Source organism: Eucalyptus grandis, chromosome 8 (assembly GCF_016545825.1).
Source record: "Eucalyptus grandis isolate ANBG69807.140 chromosome 8, ASM1654582v1, whole genome shotgun sequence".
NCBI classification, from domain to species: Eukaryota; Viridiplantae; Streptophyta; class Magnoliopsida; order Myrtales; family Myrtaceae; genus Eucalyptus; species Eucalyptus grandis.
In genome coordinates, this window is record NC_052619.1 from 29,070,487 (window position 1) to 29,094,329 (window position 23,843).

At 39.8% G+C, this 23,843-nt stretch overlaps 2 protein-coding genes across 4 annotated transcripts; one reads left to right on the top strand and one right to left on the bottom strand.

Annotated features, from left to right (window-relative positions):
* The first annotated feature begins 12,211 nt into the window (after positions 1–12,211).
* Positions 12,212–12,970, top strand: LOC104414025 (50S ribosomal protein L7/L12). Its single transcript, XM_039301000.1, is given in 2 exon segments — positions 12,212–12,759; positions 12,762–12,970. Coding segments are annotated over 2 exon segments (522 nt in total). The 5' UTR covers positions 12,212–12,308; the 3' UTR covers positions 12,833–12,970.
* A 3,261-nt stretch (positions 12,971–16,231) lies between these two features.
* Positions 16,232–23,007, bottom strand: LOC104414026 (telomere repeat-binding factor 1). 3 transcript variants are annotated; one of them, XM_010025016.3, is made up of 7 exons: positions 22,887–23,007; positions 21,995–22,147; positions 21,607–21,818; positions 20,924–21,011; positions 18,605–18,688; positions 17,921–18,270; positions 16,232–16,622 (listed from the first exon to the last, which is right to left on the bottom strand). In XM_010025016.3, the coding sequence occupies exons 2-7, from the start codon at positions 22,142–22,144 to the stop codon at positions 16,619–16,621; spliced, it is 888 nt and encodes a 295-aa protein (XP_010023318.1). In that variant the 5' UTR covers positions 22,145–22,147; positions 22,887–23,007; the 3' UTR covers positions 16,232–16,618. The 3 variants fall into 3 exon arrangements, with proteins under 3 accessions (XP_010023318.1, XP_010023316.1, XP_010023317.1); XM_010025014.3 differs by having other exon boundaries at positions 18,605–18,703; XM_010025015.3 differs by having other exon boundaries at positions 16,232–16,642; positions 18,605–18,703.
* Positions 23,008–23,843: the final 836 nt, after the last annotated feature.

Consider the following 23,843-nt stretch of genomic DNA (forward strand, 5'->3'; position numbering starts at 1 on the left):
ATGCTTATGTAGCCTGATTGGCGGCTTCATGTGGGATCTGTTTGACGAAGCATTGTTTGTGCCAACATGCCGGCTGCGTAGCCCGTGAGTCAGAATGATTCGCGGAAGGAAAAATAGTATGTCTTGTTCTTTGTTCTGTGCTTGGTTGTATAGAGAATCCGCTACACCAATGTCTTTTCTTATGTTCCTTTGGGGGAAAGAGCGATCCTTGCAGAGGACCTTGTTCATTTACCCAAATGGACCAAGATACCAAGATAACCAAAACTCCATGAAATTTTTTTGTAAAAATATAATCCAAATAGAGTATATAGTCAAAGAAATCAGACTTACTCTTCTTTTTGTGTTTTGTCTTATTTCAAAACTCTAGAGGTATCAAAATGTGTTAATTTAATGAGATGGTCAGGTTAGTTAAATTTTAATAAATGGTTTGTAAATGAGTTCGAGTTGTAAATCTAATGATACATGGGTTGCAAATGGATTTGTCTTTAAATTCATTTACAATCCATTTAATTTATGAAAGTTATTAGTTGAATCAACCCATTAAGGATATATCATCCTTTGGAACAATTTTTATAATTTTATTTATTTTTATTTTATTTTTTTATTTTTTTTTTATACTTTTTTCTTTCTTTTTTACTCTTTGTCCCCAACGAAGTCCTGCAGTCGACTCTCGCCAGCAAGACAAAGGTTCATGCTCTGCCCAATTGCATTGGCGAGCTTGAGGCTTACTGATCAATCGGCAAGGTCAATGGCTCGTTGACTTGAGGCGAGCTTGAGCTTGCCAACCTTGGCATTGGCGAGATTCGAGCTATTCTGATTTGGCAAGACTCAAGCTCTCTAGTGTCAAGGTGAAAAGAAAAAAAAAACAATTTTAAAATAGTATTTTGACAAAAATTTCCTCGATCGGTTGGAAAAATTTAGCTGAGACACAATTGCGAGGTCAAACTCTTATTTGAAATCGTCATAACCACTTCAAGCCCTTATTTTTTTACCCAAAAAAAAACTTTATTTATTATTAACATGATCACTTCAAGCCATTATTTGGCACAAGATTCACTTTATACCTTTATTTGAGAAAATAATGACATTTTAGATCTTTATTTGAAATTTTTCCTTAAAAATGATACCAAATGTTCAAGTTATATTCATAATAGCCGTCGTTTGTATTATTCACATATTTAAATATTTTTTTCATTCCCTGGAGGAATTTAATCATAGATAGATAATACAATAGAAGCACAATTACGATTTGCATCGTTTTATCTCTTTTGCGCTTTTCACTAAACTAAGCCGGCCTTCTCGATCAGACAATGTTGGTCGTCCACGTTGTGACTCGAGGATTAGTAAGTAATCAATCTCTTATGACCTCACGCTTCTATAAGCACCATGTTGACCTTATTTATTTGATGGAAAATAATTAATTTAGAAAATAATTTTTTAAAAATGATTGCTTAAAATAATTAATTAATAAAAAATCTTATAAACATTTTCGAGCAATGAAAATACTTTCTATTCATTCATTTTATAGATGATATAAGAGATCATTTACTGGAGATTTTTTTACAAGTCATTCAATTTCTACAAAATAAGTAGAGAATAAATTTCCTCTATTTGCTTCATATTAAAAATGATATATAATTTCTCGTCAAGAATATTACCTTTTCTCTAATTATGTTCAAGGTAATTTTTCCGGCTAATCCAATTTAAAAAAAAAATCAAGAAAATAAGGAGTGGCAAAGAAAAAGAGAATGGGGAAAGAACCTCATGAAAAGCACAAAAAATAAGGGCAAGTGGTGTTTGGTTCAATTTTCTCAATAAGCTTTCGACCTCCAAAGTCCCTTGTGAAAATGTTGAGATGTATGGCAAGCTTTTCAATATAGATATTAGCCAAATATCAAGAATGTTGAAAGCCTAAAGCAAGTAGGGACAAGCAGCATTTACATAACGCTGAAACTAGAGTTAAATGATTTTTCTTTCTTCCAATATTACCCTCACCAATTTTTCAGTATTTTGATTTTGCCCCTTTTTGCTATTGTTCATCTTCTTCGAGAGCACGGCGAGCGAAAGCTGATGAGGTCAAATCTAATTGGCGAGAGGCAAGTTAGAGATCACTAAGGTGTTGCGACCCACATGATGGCCACCTGAGGTCATGCGACTGCCTAGGCAACCATTGCTTAGGGCCTCGCGACCTCAGGCCTTGTCGTCTAGGCTTGTGAGTCCTCACCGAGGGTTGCCTGGGGTGTTACCTTGATCATTGGCTGCCTATGCCAACTCGACAGCAAGGGATTTGATTTCTTTTGAACTATAAAAAAAAAAAAAAAAAATTACAGTCAAAGCCCTTTCGCAAATATTTTTTTTACCAAAAGCTACTTCACCCAAAATTTATTTTGAAGAGAAGTTTTTACCAAACCCAATTAATATTCCCAAAAGAGTTTTAGCTCAAGCGTTTGTATGACACTTAAAACTCATCTCTGAAGTCCAACTAAATCAGAGCTTAACAGGCCCTCTCCTCTCTCTCGTCTATGCGAGCGTTTCTCTACCACCATGGTAGCACTTCCCTTCCCCAAACCCTAAGATCCACTTGCTTTTCCATAACCTTTTTTTTTTCCCTTTTCTCGCGTTTCTCCTTTTAGTAACCCTATTGAAAAAAAAAAAAAAGAAGAACTCTCTTCGATGTTGCTGTGTCGAGCTCCAAGCCGCCAATCGAATAGTTGGGTTGCGCCGATCTAGCAATTGCAGTCTTGTATAGGTTGGATATCGCAACTTTTCCTTCGAAATCACTCTGGGTCTCTTTGGATATTAGTCGATTAGCTTGGATCTTTCGTCTCTGGCTGATTTTCCTTGAGTCTCTGGTCCTGGTTGTGGTGGAGGAGTAGTTGATGCCTGGATCTGTTTTTTAGGAAGATGAGCATTCTCGATGCTTCAGTGCTGGCATATCGGTAGATATTTCTTTGTTTTTCTAAGACATCATCATGTTTTAGTTTTCCGATGAATCGCACAAAGGCAGAAGTTCTAAGTATCGAAAAAGGAGACATACCTGGTTAGCTACTTCAGTAATCCACCTTGTTCTCTGTCACAACTACAGATTCTAGTAATGTCTTAAATCGGTATCCATGGAGAGTAAAGAAGAAAATGAAATGCGAGTGGCAACACTATGTAAACGCCTAGGTCACCTTTGGTTTGAGGAGGATGTTGTTGAAGTCTCCACTGAAATCTCTTCGCAAAAAAAGGGAGGAATGTAAACGTATACTCTTTGGTAAGCTCTATTCCAAACCCAATGTCAATTACCCAGACTTTTTCTCCACAATGAAAAAGCATGGAAAACTGAAAGCGTAACCCGTTCACAAAAAGAACCCGGGCTATTTACCTTTGTCTTTCAAACGGAGGAGGAAAAAGAGAGGGTCATGAAGACATCACCTTGGTCTTATTCTAGTAACTTGCTAGTTTTAAGACAACGCGAGTCGGAAGTTCCAAAGCACTGTTATGATTTTACTAAAGCTGCTTTCTGGGTGCGTATTGGAGGTATTCCCCCTGGCTGGAGAGTAGAGCAAGTCTTTAAAGATCTGGGAAGCAGACTTGGACAAGTTATGGAAGTTCACCTTGATACAACAGGTAACCATCAACAGAAAGGAGGAAGAGTAAGAATAGAAGTTGACCTGAATGTTCCATTGAAATCGGGGGCAATCCTCGGATATTTGTTCCAAATGGCTTTGGGTGGAATTCAAGTATGAGCGTCTCCCACATTATTGCTATTCTTGTGGGAGAATAGGGCATTATGCTTCTAAGCGTGCTGAAATTTCTTATGCGCAATCACCTTGGGCAAACAACAAAATAGGACCATACGGGCCCTGGCTGAAGGCAGAAGCATGTGAGCACAGCCCTTATTGGGAAACATTTTATGGTAAAATTGAAGAAGAAATTATTGTGGAAGAGACAATATCTGTTACACCTTCCCAATCTAGTGGCATGGATATCATAGCTCATGAGGCAGTTCCTGATATGCAACTAGGAGCCTGCAGCAAAAGAAGACTAGATAGCTCTCACGGCAAAGAAATAGCCCAAGCTAATGAAGTGTATGCTAATGAAGCCAAAGACTATGGCAAACAGGTGCAATGCTCTGAAAACCATAAACAAGTTCTATCAAAAGTCAGGAAATGTAGTAAGAAGAATATGAAGGTTCAGAAGGCTAAAAAACAGAAGTGTATACCTAAGAAAACCCCTCTCTTGATTGATGATACTGAACTCCTGGATACCCCTATAAAATTGATTGCAGAAGGACAAGAATGGGCTTTGATGACTAGCCCTAATAAGCCATCAGTGATGCCATGAAAATCGTTAGTTGGAATTGTCAGGGGCTGAGCAACCCCTTGACAATCCAAGAACTAAAAGCCTTAACGGCTCAAGAAATGCCCAGTTTACTTTTTCTAATGGAGACTAAGAATAAAGAAGCAATGGTGGAAAAATTTTGCAAAAAGTTACATTTCCATAATGTTTTTCTAGTGAATCCATCAGCCATAGCGGGGGGTTTAGCTCTTATGTGGCATGAGGAAGTATCTTTGAAGGTGAAAGCCAGCTCAAAGCACTCTATCGATGTGGATTGTACTGATCCAAACAGCAGGCAATGTCACGCCCCGAACCTCGAGCGAGCGCACAACCCTCGGTGGTCGATAAAATTTCGCAACGTTCCCGGGACTCGTCGCCGACCCTTTCATTTTTATTTGCACATGCGGAGCAGTTATAATTCCCAGTACTATAAAGCAATGGGATAGAAAAGCAGGCCATATATTTTTCATACTGAAAATTTACAACCACACCTTTTTACATGCATCTCATAGTATTCTACAATACTATATATACGCAACTCTGGTCTAACGTCTATTCACATGCAAACAAGGTCGACAAGACGGGACGGGATCTCGGTCCTCATCCGGGTCGTACTCGGGGTCCTCCTCCACGTACTCCTCTTCAAGCTCCTCAACAGGGATCTCCTCATCAGATTCATGCTCCTTAGGCTCCTCATCCAGGTCCTGAAATGGTTATTCAATAACCACTGAGACAACGTCTCAGCAAGTTCTACCCCTAAGCCCCGGTTAGTACACCAACTCAACCCAGGGTATCTATCCAGAACTACCCCACCACAAGCAACAACCAACAGTCGATTCGCATACAACCTTACCTGGTATGCCATACCCTACACGTTATAATTCAGCACAATACACGCAATGCACATGTCTATTAGATGATACATTTCATCAATCACATATGAGTCGCATCACAAGCGATCTCACCTGGCCATTGCCACACCCTGCATGTTATCGATTCATGCACGCGTGCCATAAACAATGTGCTTAACTCACGTATGACCGAAATCACAGATGCCATGATTCTCATGCATTCTTGCACATTATCACAGTTCAACAATATCATGCATATATTCAATGCATACATACAACAATTGAAACGTCTTATCCACTCAATTAATCACAGGGGTCCTGATTATAAGATCGAATCATTATGACACGTCCCATACCGTGCCACACAATTCCGTCCCATAATCCAACGAGTCAATCAACACCCAACATGCGTTCCAATTGTTATTCACTGCCACTCAAGGGCATAGCCTACTCACGGTTCGGCTATCTGCGACATTAATGTCAGGCATCGTCTCCCCCCATGGAGCACGGCTTCGTCACTACGTCGACGGCATTCCCGAAGGAGCATCGTCTCCCCCCCTTGGAGCACGGCTTCGTCACTACGTCGACGGCATTCCCGAAGGAGCATCGGTCCATTCGGCCCAGCCTCTACTGCGACCGGCATCCATTGCGCGGGCATCCCATATAGGGGCACGTCCAGCTCAACAGCTCAGGACGGTTTCCTCTTAACCAACACACGAAAATTCAATATCGGCCCAGGACACCTTGCATTTCACTCAAATGCCCTGATTAAAATAGTAATCCTGGCCTCTTTCCTTCGTATTAAAAACATCGAGAAAGTAGTCGTGCGTGGGCACACGTTAATTCGAACCAGAAAACGATACTTTCCTTTTTCAAACCCCACTGTTCGATATAATACTTAAAATCCATTTTCGGTGTCAAAACCCGACACCCGGATTTTCTGAATAAATACCAAATTTCCAATCACCACACAATTGCACAGTCATCACTCAATTCATGCAGATGTCCATGCATTTTCACATCCATTTACTTCATAGACTCAACACATATGAATTTTAGACACTTTTTGCATTCTGGATGAACAGTGCACGTGAACAATGCTCGTGAACAGCAACTCGTGAACAGTAAATCGTGAATAGTGTCGCATGAACAGTAAATTTCCAGAATTTAATAAACTATAAATTAAATTCAGAAATCATTAAAAGCATTAATTAAAGCAACCATCAATTAATTAAAGCCAAGCATACATAATTAACCACAAAAACCACATTAAGCAAATAAAGCAATATTAGGCTAGACTAATTTAATTCATCCATCTAACCACCTATCTTAGGGCTAATACAACTTAATTAAATCACTTAAACTAGAATTAAATCTAACTAAACTAACCCTAAGCAACTTTAGGCACTAATCGAAGGATTAGGAGCTAAACTCACCCGTTAAGCGGGCCGGAAACACCGACGCAGCGGCGACGACGGAGGCGACGCTCCGGGACCTCTACCACGATGATCAAAGGTGGTCCCAAGCTCAACACAGCAACCACAGCTCGGACTCCCACTGAAACTTCTGAAAAACAGCCCTGCCGGAGAAGAAAACAAGTTGAACGGCTTGGCCGGAGCTCCGGCGAGGAGGGTGGCTGGCAGCCGGTGACACTCGGGGGTCTTGGGGATCTTGTGGGTGGTTGGGATGGGCGGAGGAAGGACCGGAATGGGAGAAAAATGGTCGAAAACGCGAAACAGTGCAGGCTGCAGGCGGACCGACGGACCGGCGACTGGTTCCTTCCCGGCGACGCCCAGGCCGGCCGGCAGCTCCGTTCGGGATGAAATCAGGTTCGTTGGAACGGTCTGTCTCTCCCAGTCACGGTGATATGTGGATCGTTGGCTGATTCATCCGGGAAGACCACTTTTGACTCGATTCTTTGACGAAGGGTCAGCTGGAGCAGAAACTGAAGGAGAGGGAAAACGAGGAAGAGAGGAGCTCGTCCGCTTGGAGGCCGAATGGGGGAGAGAGAGAGTGATGGGAGGGCTGAGAGCACTCCTCATTAAGGCCATTTAATGGCCACTTCAAGTCCCCATGCATGACATCATCAATTTCTCTCTCCTCCTTTGCCCTTATCCACTTGCTTTTAGGGGCAAAATAGTCATTTCACTTTGCACCAATTTACCAATCTGACCTTGGGCTGAAATTGGTGGATGGGCCTAGGAATTGGGCTTGGCTATGAATAGAAGTGGGCTTGGGAATTGATTGGGCTTTGAAATGGTTAAGGCTTGGCTCATGGGCTTAGAAGATGAATAGTTGGTTTGGCCCAATGGGCTCATTGCTTGACTTAGGCCCATTTGGTGGCTGTCCCAACTTGGGCTTAAGGCCCACCTGCGGCTTGGCCCGGCCCATGTCCTCACGGGCTCGCTTCCTCGGTCAGAAAATCCTTTTTTTCCAATTGCTCGGCTTAACGGCTCGTCGATCGTCCCAAGTAGCTTCATCCAAAGTCCGTCCCAGACATTCCCGATAATTCGAAGTCCAATCATAAGTTCTCTTGCCATGTCAATTTCGCCAAATGTCATTTCGGTTACAACTCAGACTGACGGGTGGCTGTGAGGATTCACGCGTGACCGACTCGTGCCAAACCACGTTCAAGACATCTCGACGCATGGACGTCCTTGGCGCATGAAATTACGGAGGATAGATTCTTATTTCAAAGTACACGATTGCGAGGATCGACATAGGGTCGTTCGTGGATTCGATAACAAGAACGGAATCACCCGTCGTTCCATTATGTTCTGTCCGCGAATCGACTTTTAGTTGTCCTTAGAATCGGCTTGCCTATCTACAGGATTGTCCTCACGTAAATCTCACGGTCAAGTCGTTTTCCCGTGTCGAGTCCTTTAGTCGTACGAGTTCGTCCTCATTAGCCTTTCCCCTCAAGGTCGTATCTCGGGAGTGATCAATTCCGAGTGAGATCAACCAACAATGCATTGACGAAATTCACATCCATTCATTCTTCAGAAGACTCGAATTTCGGGATGTCACAAGCAACATATGCAAATTACTTTTGTTCATGCATCTACCAATTTCGGAGAGAGACTAACCTTATGGCAAATGTTGGGAAACATTAAACCCCATAATTCCTGGCCGTGGATCTGCATGGGAGATTTTAATGAGATTTTGTATGTATGGGGGAAAGTTGGGAAAAAATAAGCTGATAACAATCATATAGCAGCATTCAGAAATATGATCAATGAACTTTCTTTAATGGATATGGACAATCATGGGTGTGCATATACATGGGCAAACAACAGAGATGGGGAGGATCTCATTAAGAAACGACTAGATTGAGTATTATGCACCTTGGAGTGGAGAATTACCTTTCCTGAAGCTGAAGTCCAAGCCCTTCCAGCTATTGGCTCAAACCACAGCCCTCTGGTTCTTCGGCTCTATCCTGGGAAGAAAAAGACAAAAAGATCTTTCAAGCTGGAGGTTTTCTGGACAAAGCATGAGGAGTATTATGAAGTTATCCAACAAACATGGAAAACTAAATCTATCCAGCCACGCACTCTTTTAGAAAAATTATAGGAGACATCAAAAGTGCTGGCACAATGGAGCAAAGAGAAGTTTGCCAATGCAAGGTTGCAAATAAAAGAGCTAAATATGGCCCTAACAGAGCTTACTAATCAGCCTGACCAACACACCAGCAGAAAGCAAAAATAGAGCATTATCTATCAAATAGAGAAACTACGAAGGCAGGAGGAACAATTCTGGGGTATGAGGTCATGCATTAAGTGGTTGCAATGGGGTGATAAGAATACCAAATTTTTTCATGCATCAACTATACAGAGGAGGTAGAGAAATAGAATTACTATGTTGCAATTAGAAGATAACAACTGGTGTAGAGATCCTATAATGATCTGCAACCATATTATGTCCTTTTACAGAGAGCTATATAAATTAGAGGGCCCAAGGCAATACCAACCTGTCCTCATCCAATGTCCATCACCTATAACACAACACATTAATGAAGATCCGGTGGCTGTACCTTTGATGGAGGAAATTAAGGATGTTGTTTTTCAGATGGGAGCACTCAAAGCACCTAGCCCAGATGGCTTCAGTGGCATTTTTTATCAACAATCATGGGATACTGTGAAAACTGACCTGTTACAGTTAGCTTAGAATTTTTTCCAGACAAGTATTCTTGATCCCCTCCTCAACCAAACACATCTTTCCTTAATCCCTAAAGTGAAAAACCCTGAGAATATTAGCCAATACAGACCTATCAGTTTATGCAATTTCAGTTATAAAGTAATTTCAAAACTTCTAGCAAACAAACTAAAGAAGTGGTTGCCATCTATTATTGAACCGGAGCAATGTGCATTTGTTCAAGGTAGACAGATATAAGACAATATTTTCATTGTGTAGGAAGTATTGCACCAGCTGTGCATCACAAAAAAGAGGAAAAAACATCAGGCCATACTTAAATTAAATATGCAGAAAGCATACGACAGAATCGAATAGGATTTTTTGCGAGATTGCATGTTGCACATGGGGTTTTGTGAAAAGTGGGTAACACTCATAATGTAGTGTGTGTCTACAGTATCTTTCAGTGTGAAGATAAATGGAGAACCTACCCCTTTCTTCCACCATTCACGAGGAATCAAACAAGGCGATCCCCTGTCACCTTATTTATTTATCTTGATTTCAAATGTTCTAACTTGGCTGATGAACAAAGCTATCACAGATGGCAGCATCAAAGGCATACAGATAAACAGGTTTTGTCCTAAACTCTCACATCTGTTGTTTGCGGATGATGTTATCTTTTTTTCTGGACGGTACTATGATGGAATGTCAAAATCTGGCACTGATACTTAAACAGTACTGCTATGCTTCGGGACAAGCAATCAACTTAAACAAATCAGGGGTGTATTTTTAGTGCAAATTGTCCCTTACCTTTGAAGAGAAATATGACCACAGAATTAAGAGTTCCTGTGTTTGAAAAAACAAAGAAGTATTTGGGCATCCCCACAGAATGGGGTCAATCTAAGAAAGAACTGTTTGCATGGATATTAGCTAGGGTCAATACAAAGCTAGAAGGGTGGAAAGAGAAACTACTTACTAAGGCCGGGAAGGAGGTGTTGATCAAAAGTGTTGTTCGGTCCATACCTATGCATGCTATGTCCATATTCAAGCTGCCAGTCTCTATCTGCAGAGCAATAGAACAACGAATTGCATCATTCTAGTGGCAAAAAGGTGATCATAAGAGGGGCATTCATTGGAAAAATTGGGATGTGATGAAAACCCGAAAGGACGAAGGAGGAATGGGTTCCAAAGATTTGATTACCTTTAATTGTGCCATGCTGGGTAAGCAAGTCTGGAGGCTATCAAATTCTCCCTATGCCCTGTGGAGTAGAGTGTTGAAAGGAGTCTACTTTCCAAAAGGGGATCTCTGGACAACATGCATGGGCGAACGCCCCTCATGGGGATGGCGGAGTTTGTTAATTGGCCGAGATACAATCAAAGAAAACATCAAATGGTCAGTTGGGGATGGTCAATCTATTCGCATTCGAGAAGCTAAATGGTTAATGCAAGGGGTAATTGGAGGACAAATTAACCCAACAGAACCTCTGATGGTATCTGAGCTAATACATGCAGAGTCCCGAGAATGGAATATACAGAAGATTCAACAATTCTATAATGAAAGTATCGTAAATGAAATTTTGGTTATCCCATTGAGCCCACAACCGCAATCAGATTACCTAGTCTGGACAAGTAATAATACAGGGAAATATTATGTAAAGAGTGGCTACAATAGAGCATATTCAAAAACTACAAGCCAAAACCACAATAGGGCCTCCTGTTCGTTCCAACCACCACGTACCTTATGAACCAAGATTTGGAGCCTCGCTGTGCCACAAAAAATCAAAACTTTCCTTTGGGCTCTCTGTCAAAACGCCCTTCCCACGAGAGAAAACCTATATAAGTGAAAAATCGTTCATGACTCGTTATACCAAGTCTGTCACAAAAAGGTAGAAATAACAGAGCATCTGTTCTTATTATGTAAATGGACAAAAGGCATATGGGAAGATCCAACATTTAGAGGCCTCAGTCCCACAAGCACAATCAGAAGGACAGACCAGTGGATTATGGAAGCTTTCCGAGCGAACACGAACATACTTGAACGAGAATACACTGGCCTGGTTCTCTGGCACATATGGAAGGCAAGAAATGGATGGACTTTTCCAGCAAAAGCCCCGAACTTTGCAAATCTCCTGAGTATTGTACAAGATCAGCACTTCAATTTCACTCGAGGACAAAAGACCCATAAACGATTAAACCCTAATCGAAACATACCTGGTAGATGGAAACCACCGGATCAACAAGATCTGAAGTTGAACGTTGATGCTTCTAGGACTCCGGGTGAGTTTCTTTGCTCTGTTGCTGGTATCGTGCGTGATTCGTCAGGGCAGGTGCTAGAAGGCTTCGCCTGTACTTCTAGGTTTCTTCATCGCAAGAGGCTGAAGTCGAAGCGATTTTACATGGACTCTTTTATATTAAGGAACTTCAGATGAGGCACGTGGGAGGTTTCTGGAGTCAACCACTTCGATGGATCTGCGAAAATGACTGTTCTTTGCCGTTGAACAGGTTTTGGGCCGGGCCAAAATTCAATGGAATCTAAAAGAAACTGTTCTACGGTGCAGACACGAATTGGACCATTGCGATAATATTAAGGTAAGTTGTTGCACCCGAGAAGAGAACTACGCTGCAGATTGGATAGCACGAACCCACCGAGCAAATAAGCTTCCTCTTAATTGGTGGAATACTCCTCCTTTGCTTTTATGGAATATATTATGTTCGGACTTTAGTCCTTATTCGTCTTGTAAAACTCCTTTTAAGTAAGAATAAAACGTGCTATCTATTTCGACCAAAAAAAAAAAGTCCAACTAAATCCATCCACAGCAGAAGAGAAAAACTTTTGTCCGGTCGGGCGTATGTAGCACACTCCCTCTTGAGTTGACGAACAATTCCGTTCCGATCGAATCAAGAACCCTAAACCCCCGTCGAATCACATCTCTGCAATCCGATCCCGACGTTGAAATTCTCCAAGAAAAACCTCTCGACAAATCGACCCAGGAAGATGCCCGCGAGATGATCCACCCCAGATCGCTCCTCGAGCTCTTCGCCGCCTCCCGGAGCCCCGCCCACCGCCGCTCCTTCTGCAACCCGACGGCCGCCGCCGCCGCCGCCGCAGCCGAGCCCCGGACCCAGAAGCTCGAGCGCATCGCCGACGAGCTCCTCAGCCTCAACAAGCTCGAGAGATACGACTACTCCATCCTCTTCCGCCTCAAGATGGGCCTCCACCGGTACGGCCCCGCGATCACCGGAGTCGGGTCGGCGGGGGCCGGGGCGGACGCGAAGGGGGCGGGCGCGGGCGCCGCGGCGGCGGCGGCGGCGGAGAAGACGGTGTTCGACATCAAGTTGGAGAAGTTCGAGGCGGCGGCGAAGATAAAGATCATCAAGGAGGTGAGGGGGTTCACGGATTTGGGGCTGAAGGAGGCCAAGGACTTGGTGGAGAAGGCGCCGGCGGTTTTGAAGAAGGGGTTACGAAGGAGGAGGCGGCGCCGATCGTGGAGAAGCTCAAGGAATTGGGCGCTACCGTGGTGTTGGAATGAAATTAGGTCCCCCTTTTTCACATTTCACCTTTTATTCTTTCCGGTCGAGGTGATGTTGTAATTTGGAATGACATTTTAGTTGAGCAGTGGCAAATGAATCGAATTTTTGATGATATGCACGAATTTTGTTACTGTGAATCATTTCGAGTGTCGTTCCTTGTGGGTTTTTTGCTGGGAAAATGTTTTGAGAAAGTGTTTGGTGAAGCTGAACGTTGCTTCATCAAAGAGGCAATCTGACAGTCCACTTTCGATTTCCTGGCGGGGTTATTGCTGGCAAATGAACATTGCTTCATCAAGCATCGCCTTTGTCGAGTTTCTTGTCAGGATTTATTCGAAATTTGTATACTGGATTGATTGCTCGACATGGAAATAGACCTTTGGTTCAGACTTCTACTGGAGGATTATCAGGTCGAACTAATCAAACAAGCAGGACAGTTCCTTGTGATAGCAGGTTTTCCTGCTGATTGAGGTCACAATTCTAGACGGTGGAGCTTCTGGAACATAATAGGTACTTCCTACTTTCTATTTTTCCTCTTCACTTGAATATCTTAAGGCTGTTTGGATGACATCTTCTGGGATTGATGGATCCTCCTTAGTTTCTTGCTCCTTTTTTGGCCAATATCATTCCATTGGGGTTGGACTACTATATAGTGCTTCCGAATGGCAATCCATACATATTACTAAAAACTTGAAATCCTAAGGTGGTCCAGCAGTAACAAGCTATGTCTTTGCAGATCAGTTCACATAAGTGCAGTTCAAAGATTGTAATAAGAAACTCAGTGTCTGCTTTTAACTGTTTTATGGTAATTCATGCCTGCTTTTGCTTCATCAACTATTATTTTAGATCTAATAATGATGCATTTGAAGGATTCATTATTTGGTCCTTGGGAGTCAGTCATATCTGAGTTCACCTATCGATATGCATAACTGCTGCTCGTGAGAAGCTTCTTATTCAATCTTAGTTATTGCCAGGAAGGTTGGCGATCACTCTCATGAACAGTATCAAGTTTGAATTCTGAGGTTGGCCTTTGCCTTATAGAATGACTGGATTGAACATGACTGTTTATCTATTGTACTCGATACGCAGTCTATATATATGCTCACAAGACGTGACATGCTCAATTGCTTCCTGCTTGTAAAGTCTCGGATGAAAAGCCAATACAAGCTGGCTTTCAAGCTGTGAATTTGCTGATGGATACTCTGGTGCTTGAGCAAGTGCACGGCTGCACAAATGATATTGGTGTTGCTTCTGCTTGGTGAAGTTAGAATCTTTAGAAGCCAGATGTAGACCTGGAGTCATACAATATGAGTCCTCATTGCTCAACCATTCCACAAGCTGCCCGGCATAGGGATCGTGGTGGTTCCAATGAGAGAAACTCTTTTCTTACCGGAGATCTTCACCATCTTGGTGGACGGTTCAATTATGTCGATGGATAGTTGCAACGTTCTTTGTGCCCCTGTAGTTCCCGAACCGTAGTAAAAGAAATCAATAAGCCTGAAATTGCATTTCGATCTTTGGGGCTTAAGAAAGAAACTAAAATAATATAAAGTTATATTTGTTTCGCAAAAAGTAAATGATTTGAAGAATTTTTTTTTAAAATAATTGCTTGATCACTTAAAAAAATGAATAAACGAAAAATATTTTTGTCTTCCATGAAAATATTTAAATACAATTGATGTCGTTAAGATAATGGATCAAAGTCCTCACTACAAGTTGGATGGGACGGACATAAGAGGGCTAAGGAAAGGCGATTCAATAGTCATGTCGTAATAGCGAGCAGTTGCTCCACCTATTACAAACTTCTTAAATTAATAAGATTAATTAGAACAAAAAAGTTAATAAGATTAAATTAATAAGATTAACATAAAATAAGAAATAATTAAAATATGATATTAAAAATAATATTAAATAAAAAAAATTTATTTGGTCCTATTTTTGTTTATATATTTGCATTTATTTCTAATTTATGGTGTATATCCTCTATAATTTTATTAAGGAATGGTGGAAGGGAATAAAAATATAAATGAAAAAGGAATTAAAAAAAGAGAGGAAAATAATAAATAAACAAGTAAATTAAAAATGAAGTAGGCAACCCATATTTCAAACGAATACATTCAATTTGAAAAAGATCTTTCTAATTCTCAAAAGTGAGAGGCAAGGAGATTTCTAAAGAAACCCTCTTCCCTCCGAAACTCTTTGAGTTTGAATCTCTTTCTCTTCCATAACTCTCTTGTTTATGTCAAAGGTTTGTGAAAGCAATTAGAGTATCGAAGCTTCTCCTTCTTAACTCTCTAGTTTACATTAAAATTCACAAAAGCGATGAGGTAGTCAAAACACTATACTTTTGGAATCACGAAATTGAGAAGTCATGTTTTCTCTCCCCTACTAGATTTGACATTACGTTGGCTAATTTATCTTGTTAATGCTGTTCCAGCTCAATTATGCTTTTTGTTATAGTCAAATCTATCGATGAAATGCCACTATTTCCTTTGTTCTTTAATGTTTACATTGTCTAATAATCATGCATGAATGCAAAAGGTCATCTCTATTTGTGCATTTATAGTTTCTTTAACGATGAACAGTGAGACGTCCTTACTATCATTTTTTGTACATTATCGGGTTCATTTACACTAGTATACAGTTCTTATTAAACAACAAAAAAACATTTGGCTTTAACTAAAATTTGCTTGAAAATGGATATGACATAGCAAGATTCCTAAATTTTATATCATATCTAGTCCCTTTCTAATTTGAAATCTAAATGACCAAATACCGCTTGAAAAGCATATCATCGATACTAGCACGAGGATTTAAGGTATAGATTAAATTACAGAATTTGGAGAAATTCTATACCTAATGAGAAAAAAAAAAAAATTAATTTAGATCAAACAGTTACTCTGTACTTAAAATCCTAAACTTTTTCCTGACGATCTTCGCAACTCCAGTAGTTCCTCTAAAGCTCTCATTAATAAAGTACCCTCAAGACACTAATTAAGTGTACTAAAAGTGAAAAATACCCTTTAAAATGAAGGACTTAATACAAATTTAAAAAAAAAAGTCAATTCACTTCAAATAGTAAAATATAAACATTCAAAGCACATTTGATAAGACTTGACAAATGTCCAAAAGGCACCCTTTCACGTCTTCCTTCTTTTGATACGCATTGCCAAATATTATCCCCATTGCCAAAAGACGTTTCTATGAAAAATGTCTTTATGGTACCCTGTAAGAAGCAGTAATAACCTTTCGTTGTGTTTTTTTTCTTTACACACACAAACACACACAAAGTATCTCCATGTATATGGAAAAGAGTTCTCTCTGTTCTGAAGCATCTCGTGATGTGCCCTCGAAACACATCCTAACAAGATCCAGGGAGAGCCTTCCATGTAGAAAATGTGTGGCTGGAAACTGTTGCATATTTAGCCACAAAAGTCCTTGCCATTGCGTTCAGCAACAGTGATCTACATGATTTATACAAAATCTATACTTTCATTCTCTCCATTGTTCAGAAACAAAGACAACGTTATCTTAGCATATAATTGGCACCTCAATTCCCCATATTCTCCCCTACTTTTGCCTCTATTTGATTCTGGTCTTTCAGATCAAAAGACCTAAAAAGCTCTACACAGTTTTTTTTTTTTTCCTTTTCCCCGTAGATGCAAAATTACCCAAATGTTCCCAAGATTTACAGCCCAAAACATATTTACAGTGAAAAAAGAGTTACAAAAAGTAGCTGGGTCGGTTCCCATCCATCCTGAGCGATGGTTTATGTCCAGCATTTGAGATCACCTGCAGGTCACAGCAGTTGTCTGCATAAACACATAACATAACTAACTTGATAAGAAACAGGAAAAGCATGAGCCGCTAGGCCAATGAAAAATATCTCATGCTTCATTTAGAAAAACAAACACAAACATTGTGATCCCACTCAGACCCAAGCAGAGTAGCAGCCAGGCATGTACAAGGTCAGCTGGGGCTAATGCTGAAAATTTTCAACTACTACCAGAAATTGGGGAAGCAACAAGAGGAAGACATAACCGGTAAATATTAAAAAGAGAGAGAATCTGACTGGAGCATTTTCATAGCAGACATAAAGCTCGCTAGGACTGCTACCCAGGAAAGATGGACAGAGTCCTGGGGAAAATTGCAATAGATGTCCTTAACATTGTGTATGAGATAATATCCACTTCTAAGCATTTCAATTGGTGCAATTAACTTCTAAACTTTTTTCAAAAAGGTTCATTTAAGTCCTAGTAAAAGTGGAACCTGATTTCTCCTAGATGGCAAACTTTAAGTCTGTCATGTAGGCAATTTCTGTTACTATGTTAGCAATTCCAGCTAGGAGACTTGATTGCACTTTTTGAAAAGGGTCAAGACTTAATTACATCAATCAAAAGATTTAGTGAGTTAATTTCACTTTGTACATAAGGTTTAATATTTTTAACACATTTTTCCCATTAAGTCATGATATAAAAATGCCACCCTTATGACACTTGTAAAATAGAAAATAATATATAATAGAATGTGAGACATGCCCCAAATTATTACAGTATACAATTTTTTGATGATTCTCCTTTACGATAATTATTTTATATATTAGCAAGGAGGTGTTGATGGCGTGGTTCACATTAGCAGTAGATACCCATCCATGCCAACACACACACACAGGTCTCTCTATTGAAAAGGAATACGACCTCCATAAATGAATTGGAGAAACATTGAAGATATATAACTGAGTACAAGCAGCTATGAAAATAAGTATCTGTGAACATTTTCTGAGTGATCATGCAGAACATTTTCCATCGATCAACAATGTGCTAGGCAAACAACATATTAACCGAAATATATGTACCAATATAAAGGCATCTCATTTCCAGATATTGGCTCCTTTGCAATAATTAGCTAAGATGGGGGTAAAAAGTGCCACAAAGGGCCATTCATATCTATAAGAAAATATACCCATACTCAAACAAAATGTTGCCACAATTCTCCTGTATAGCCTACTCTAGAATGAGTGGAGATCATATAGACAATCTGAACCAGATAGTGCATGCTATGTACTTCTAGAGTAGAGAAAGAACTTTTACCATGCATGAAGAGTTCCACATTTCAAAGCATTTATTGCTGCTTGGGCAAAAATTTGCGCTGCTTCAGCTTCAGCCTCCGCAGCCTCTGCTTCCCTTGCTGCCTCTTCAGCTTCTGCCATGGCAGCTTCTGCTTCAGCAACTGCTTTTGCAGCAGCCGCAGCAGCCTCTTGAGCAGTCATACTCTTCATCTTCAATAGCTCTGCGTCAATCTGTGTTTTAGTATAAATCTTGACCTCTCTCTTATCTCCTTTAAAAGAATCCTTCGGCCTTCCCTCTACAATTGACCTAGAAGAGCCTCTTCGTGCTTCCATCGTTTTCGGATTTTGTGCAATTCTATACCGGTGTTTTACCTGTCATTTAAAGGAGGCATCACCAAGTTATCAATCTCCCCATGCAGTTACCCCTTCATCCACTTTAAACAATATATCGCCATGCAACAACCTTTGAACCAGAAAATTCATACTAATTAATGAAGCTTAGGGCCACAAAAGACTAATATGTGTATGATAATCCATGTACTATCAATCAAAGAAGTAAAATATGAAACCCATTATATCAAGTAAGGAACTTAATAAAGATGTTTTAATGCGAGACATCAGCTCTCTCCTCTTTTAGTTTGTATTTGCACATGCCATCAAGAACTTCCACACCGTTCTACTGCAACAAAATTCAAGTACAACATACCTTAATCAATTTACCATTTGCAATCATAAGCTTCAACTTTGCTGACAATAACTTTTTGAGGTTTGGTGGTGCCAAGTATTGGTCCTGCATGTGAAAATCCTTCAACATCCAAAGAATCATGACGAGCTTCTACTGAAAAACTCCAATACAAGAATACACACATCTTAAAGAGACACCATGGTTCATTAAACAATTTCAAAAAATTTGTTGTTGAAAACTGGAAAGTCGCAAATCATTTGCTCATGCATATTAGTTAAGTCATCCTGCTGGTACCAGCTAATACTATGAAAAATTAGCTACTAGAGCGCTAGATTTAGAAGTAGCCAAGGTTCAAGACTGGAGGTGGGAATCAAAAATAAATCATATGCAAACCACTTCAACACAATATTCCTAAGATATTACAACATATATAAGCTAAGCTTCACTCAGTTGCGATCATGCCACATAGGACTTTTAAAAGATTCTCAAGATATGGTTTTGACTATATCTCCTAAATATATGTTAGCCAGTAACTTGTGATAATGGAAAATTTTTTGGTGCCTCTTGGAGCAAACTTTTTGTATTAATCTCAATCTTTTGTGTGTCCTAATATCTTCTTATTTTGAAATTGATGATTGTGATTACTCCTGCAGTACTTAAAAATCTCTCCAAGAGTACCCAGCATTTGCTTTTGGTTCAAAATTGACTACTTTTCTAACTACGGTTTCATTTCTTTTTGACCATGAAACTACTTTAGAAGTATGATGACTACATACAATAAACCTCAAACCTTAGTAACAGGTATACATATAGTATTTCATGGAAAGATAGATACTTAATTCGCCACTTTGCCATGAATCTAGATTAAATGCACCAAAATTGGAATTATGAGCAACATCCCAAGAGGAAACAGAATGTCTCCCTCCAAGTGCCTCTACAATGCATATGGGTTTATCATTCAAAAAGAAAAACATTGCATATGTGTTTGCCTGCTCTTAGATTGTTTTCAATACCATATATTTGACCTTGCTAACAAGAAACATTGTAAATGACTGCATAGGTGCTCTTTGGGGAGTTTTCAAAGGATTCTGGAAGTCCAGCCTCCTAGTGGCTAAGTCCTACACACTCTTCAACACCAGACCATCATGGAACTGCAATATGGGCCAGAACATCATTTGTATGTCTAGGCATAGGTTAAGAATGGAGATATACCCTAGAATACTATTATCTAGCTTTGCTAATGGAAGTATATTTATTTAAGCCTTTACCATGTTGACGAGTGTGGTCCTCCTATCATTGTGGATGCGAAAGAGACTTATACTGCATTTAAATTTTTCTTTTCATGTGCAGAATAGAATTGGGAACGTTCCAAAGCATATTAATTCAACATTTAAAAGCTATGGTTTTTACTTTTCTACCTATCAATAAATATGTCTATGATGTTGTAGAGAACCTAAATGGCAATTGTGAGCCTTTGAACTAATTTTGCATCTGAAAAGAATCAGCAATTGTATGTATTTCGATAATGATTTATATGGATGCTTTTCCAGAGAACATACAATTATGAAAAATCTACAGTTGACAAATGCTCTTTGTATTAGAGAAGATTCGAGGACAACTGATGACATTTACAGCGTTTCAGAACACACAATTATGAAAAATCTGTAGTTAACAAATGTTCTTTGTATTAGAGAAGATTCAAGGACAACTGATGACATTTAAAGCGTTTCAGAAAAAGCCTCATATAAATTTTGCCCACTTCTTCAATAACATAAAATTATTAACATTAGTAAAGACATAATTTGGAGGTAAATGTTATTTGAAGTGATATTGTTTCGATAGTAATAAGCATTAGCAATTTACCAAGTCTTAGGTAATGAAGCACTAATTTTTCTCATCTACATCTGCATTAATGTAGTGGATCTAGAAAATATAAGGAGGTTTAAATTGTTATCAGATGAATGAGGGGCTCAAGTGCAAAAAGAAATTGGAGGCCACCCCCACCCTGACCAACTCACCCACGTACAAAGAATATGTATGGTACACTACGTGCAAGTCATACATTAATAGGCATGTTGACAAGATGAAGCACCCAAAATATATAGATAGCAAAAGGCAACTTCATTAGGAGAACTAAAGTGAGGAATAGTTTGATAAAGCATGTTCAAAGAGAGTGGAGACAATCAAAACGTGAGCATACAAGCAAATGCTCTCTTTGCTCCTCTCTTTAGGTAAGCAAGCGACAAATTCATAATTAGGAAAATGATAATCTTATCTACATAAACATAGACATGCATGTTAACTTTTTTGTCCCAAGCCCATCATGACAAATAAATGTACCTCTATGTAAGCGGCAATTGCAGCTCTATCAGAACCACTTGGATCCTTCAAATTTGTAAGGGCTTCTATTATTAGATTATCCAACCGACTGCAAAGGAAAGCAGGCCAAAAAGAACAAAACCTTTAATGAGTTGACGGTGGGGAATGAAGGCTAAAGAAGCTAATCAAGGCTTCCAGCTCCCACATGAAAATCAGATAATGTTTGATGCTGGACAGACAAGTATACCACATGGTAACCAATATGAAAGACTAGTATAGATATTCCACTTTTAATTCATAAATATATACATTTATGACGGGTAAAAAAACAATTTTATATCTGACTGATCAAAAAGAGACTCACTCTAATACTGATATGATATTAACATTTCCGTTACAATCATACTGAAACTACACGTGGATCGAAAATGTCCAATAACTCTCAAGGAATCAGCACCATGCGGTTGACTGTAATTCAGGAAACAACGTAATCTTGAAACAGCTCCAAACTCTATACATTGATTCATACAAAGTACTTATGCACATTATCCAATCTATATATCAACTTTTTTATGTTATTTAACATGCATTGTTCTTCATGTCCATGTCTACTCTGGAAAATGGAAAAATTCAAGTACCACTAATTGCCACTAGCTTCAAAGATATCAACCAGAGACAGCAATAATTGTCAGAATGCCTGCAACCTTTTCATTCGCTCTTTTGGATTTGCATTGTTAATTGTTTCGCCGGAAACTGCAAGAGGGGTGGCATCAAGAATCTCTTCATCATTCCTTGCAGAGGCCAAAGCCAAGGTGTTGCTATCATGCTTAGGCGTCAGGAGATTTTTTTTAAGGGCAAGCCTGGCCTTCTGCCGCGATCCCCATATTGCAGTCACGTTGATATTTCTCCATTTATCCTGCTCAAACATTTATATATCATTAGAGAAAAGTGCTTGGTTATACTGAACTAAGAAAATTTTCCACTTTCATAGAGTTAAGTGCTCTGGGGGCATTGTAAAATTCCCAGTCATCTGAACCGAAATCATCTCGACACTGATTAATACTAATAACTGCAGTGAGTTCAAGTAGATACCTTAAGGTCCACATTTGATCGCATCTTCAAGATCTCTTTGAACTCCAAGTCTGTGAGTATAGTACGCCATTTTCCGGCACCGTGCTTGATTACTCCGGCTTTAAGGGCTGCTTCTTCCTCTGCTGTCCACTTTTGTTTAGGAGCACCCATGAACTGAAGCCCAAAACAAATTTTTAACCGAAAATCCAGACGTAAACATCAAAAGATCGATTCTTAGTTAATTCCACCGCCAGCACTAAGTCAGATATCAACACATATGAGGGGCCTTAAGCATTAAGCAAGCGTTCAACAACGGAAATCAGAAAACGAAATCAATCATCGGTTCTGAATTTTCAAACAACGGCCACGGAGAGAAACTCCGCAATCGAACAGAAGAACAGCATTCTCCGTTTAAGCAGCCGGCACCCGATGGCCAGGACGCAACCGAATTGCCGAAAAATCCGACAAAACCGAAATCGCACGAAAGCGAAACTCTCACTCGACGCGATTCCGGGACGATCGCACGCGAATTCGTCCGGAATCAGCTCAAATCCCGGAGCTCCCGCTCCCGAGAGAGACGAAATTCCGCCAATCCGCGAGCGAAGCAGCGACGAGAGAAACGGCGAAACGGAAATCGGGAGGTGAAGAAAGAAGAACGCAAGGAGCAAGCGAGAAAGACGCCGCCGGCGTCGCCGACGACCGCCGCCCCGCGGGACTCCCCGACGGGCCGAACCGGATTAAACAGGAGGAGAAAAAAAAAAGAAGCCGGGGAATTGAGCGAATCGGAGGCCGCGACGACGTCAATGCGAGCGGCTCGCCGGCGCCGCGTCGGAATGGAGGCGATTCGAGCCGCCGCATCGCCGCGCCCGGCGGCGGAGGGAGAAGAGGAGGAAAGGAGGCGGCCGATGATTACCTCCGGCGCCGGCGATCAGCGAGGTCCGCGAGGGAGGAGGAGGAGGAGGAGGAGGAGGAAGGTGGAGGAGGAGAGTGAAAATGAAATAGGCGTTGCATTTACGGACAAGTGTGTGTTTTTCTTCTTTTCATTTTTTTTTATAGTCCGCCCAAAAAAAAATTATAGAAGAAAGGAGAAAGAAAAAAATCGTGCGCCTAAATGAGCGTATCAAACAGTTCAAACCAGATCGGACCGAACTGGCAAACTAGATCTGAGGCATCCATCTAGTTTTCAATTTCATAAAAATGGAATCAGCAATTTTGGTCCAATTCCCAATTTCGATTATATATATTTAAATTTTTTAAAAATAGTAATAAATCTTAAAATTATAATAATTCTAGTATTTTTTTTTTCAATTTTCTAATTGTTTTTGCTAAGTGGCAAGCTCTCAATCCTAAGACTATTTGGTCCAATCCCTAATTCCAAAAAATGGGAATTAGTTCTTTTGATTCGATTCCTAATTCCTAAATAGAGCCAAATCAGATCGAGAACCGATCGCCCTTAGAAATAGAGACTTCGTGCAAAAATAAAATAGTACAACTGTATTGAAATAAATAAATTCACTTGAATTTAACTATGAGAAATTCATAGAGCACTAGTATATAATATATATTGGTTTATTTTCAAGAGTTTCATACACCTTCATTATTGATTGGAAGTCCTAAAATTTATCAATAAAGTGCAATTTAATCTTAAAACTTTCAAAATGTGCAATCAAGTTTTAAAATTTGCCATGAAAATGTAATCGAGTCCTAAAATTTAAAAAAAAAAAAAAGTAATGAGATCTTAGAACTTGTCAAATTGATTAAATCAAATCATTCCGTTAATAGTATTTTTTGATATTTTTATGATTTAATTGTATTTTTATAACAAATTTTATGACTTGTTTCCAGTTTTCAAAAATTTGAGGACTTGATT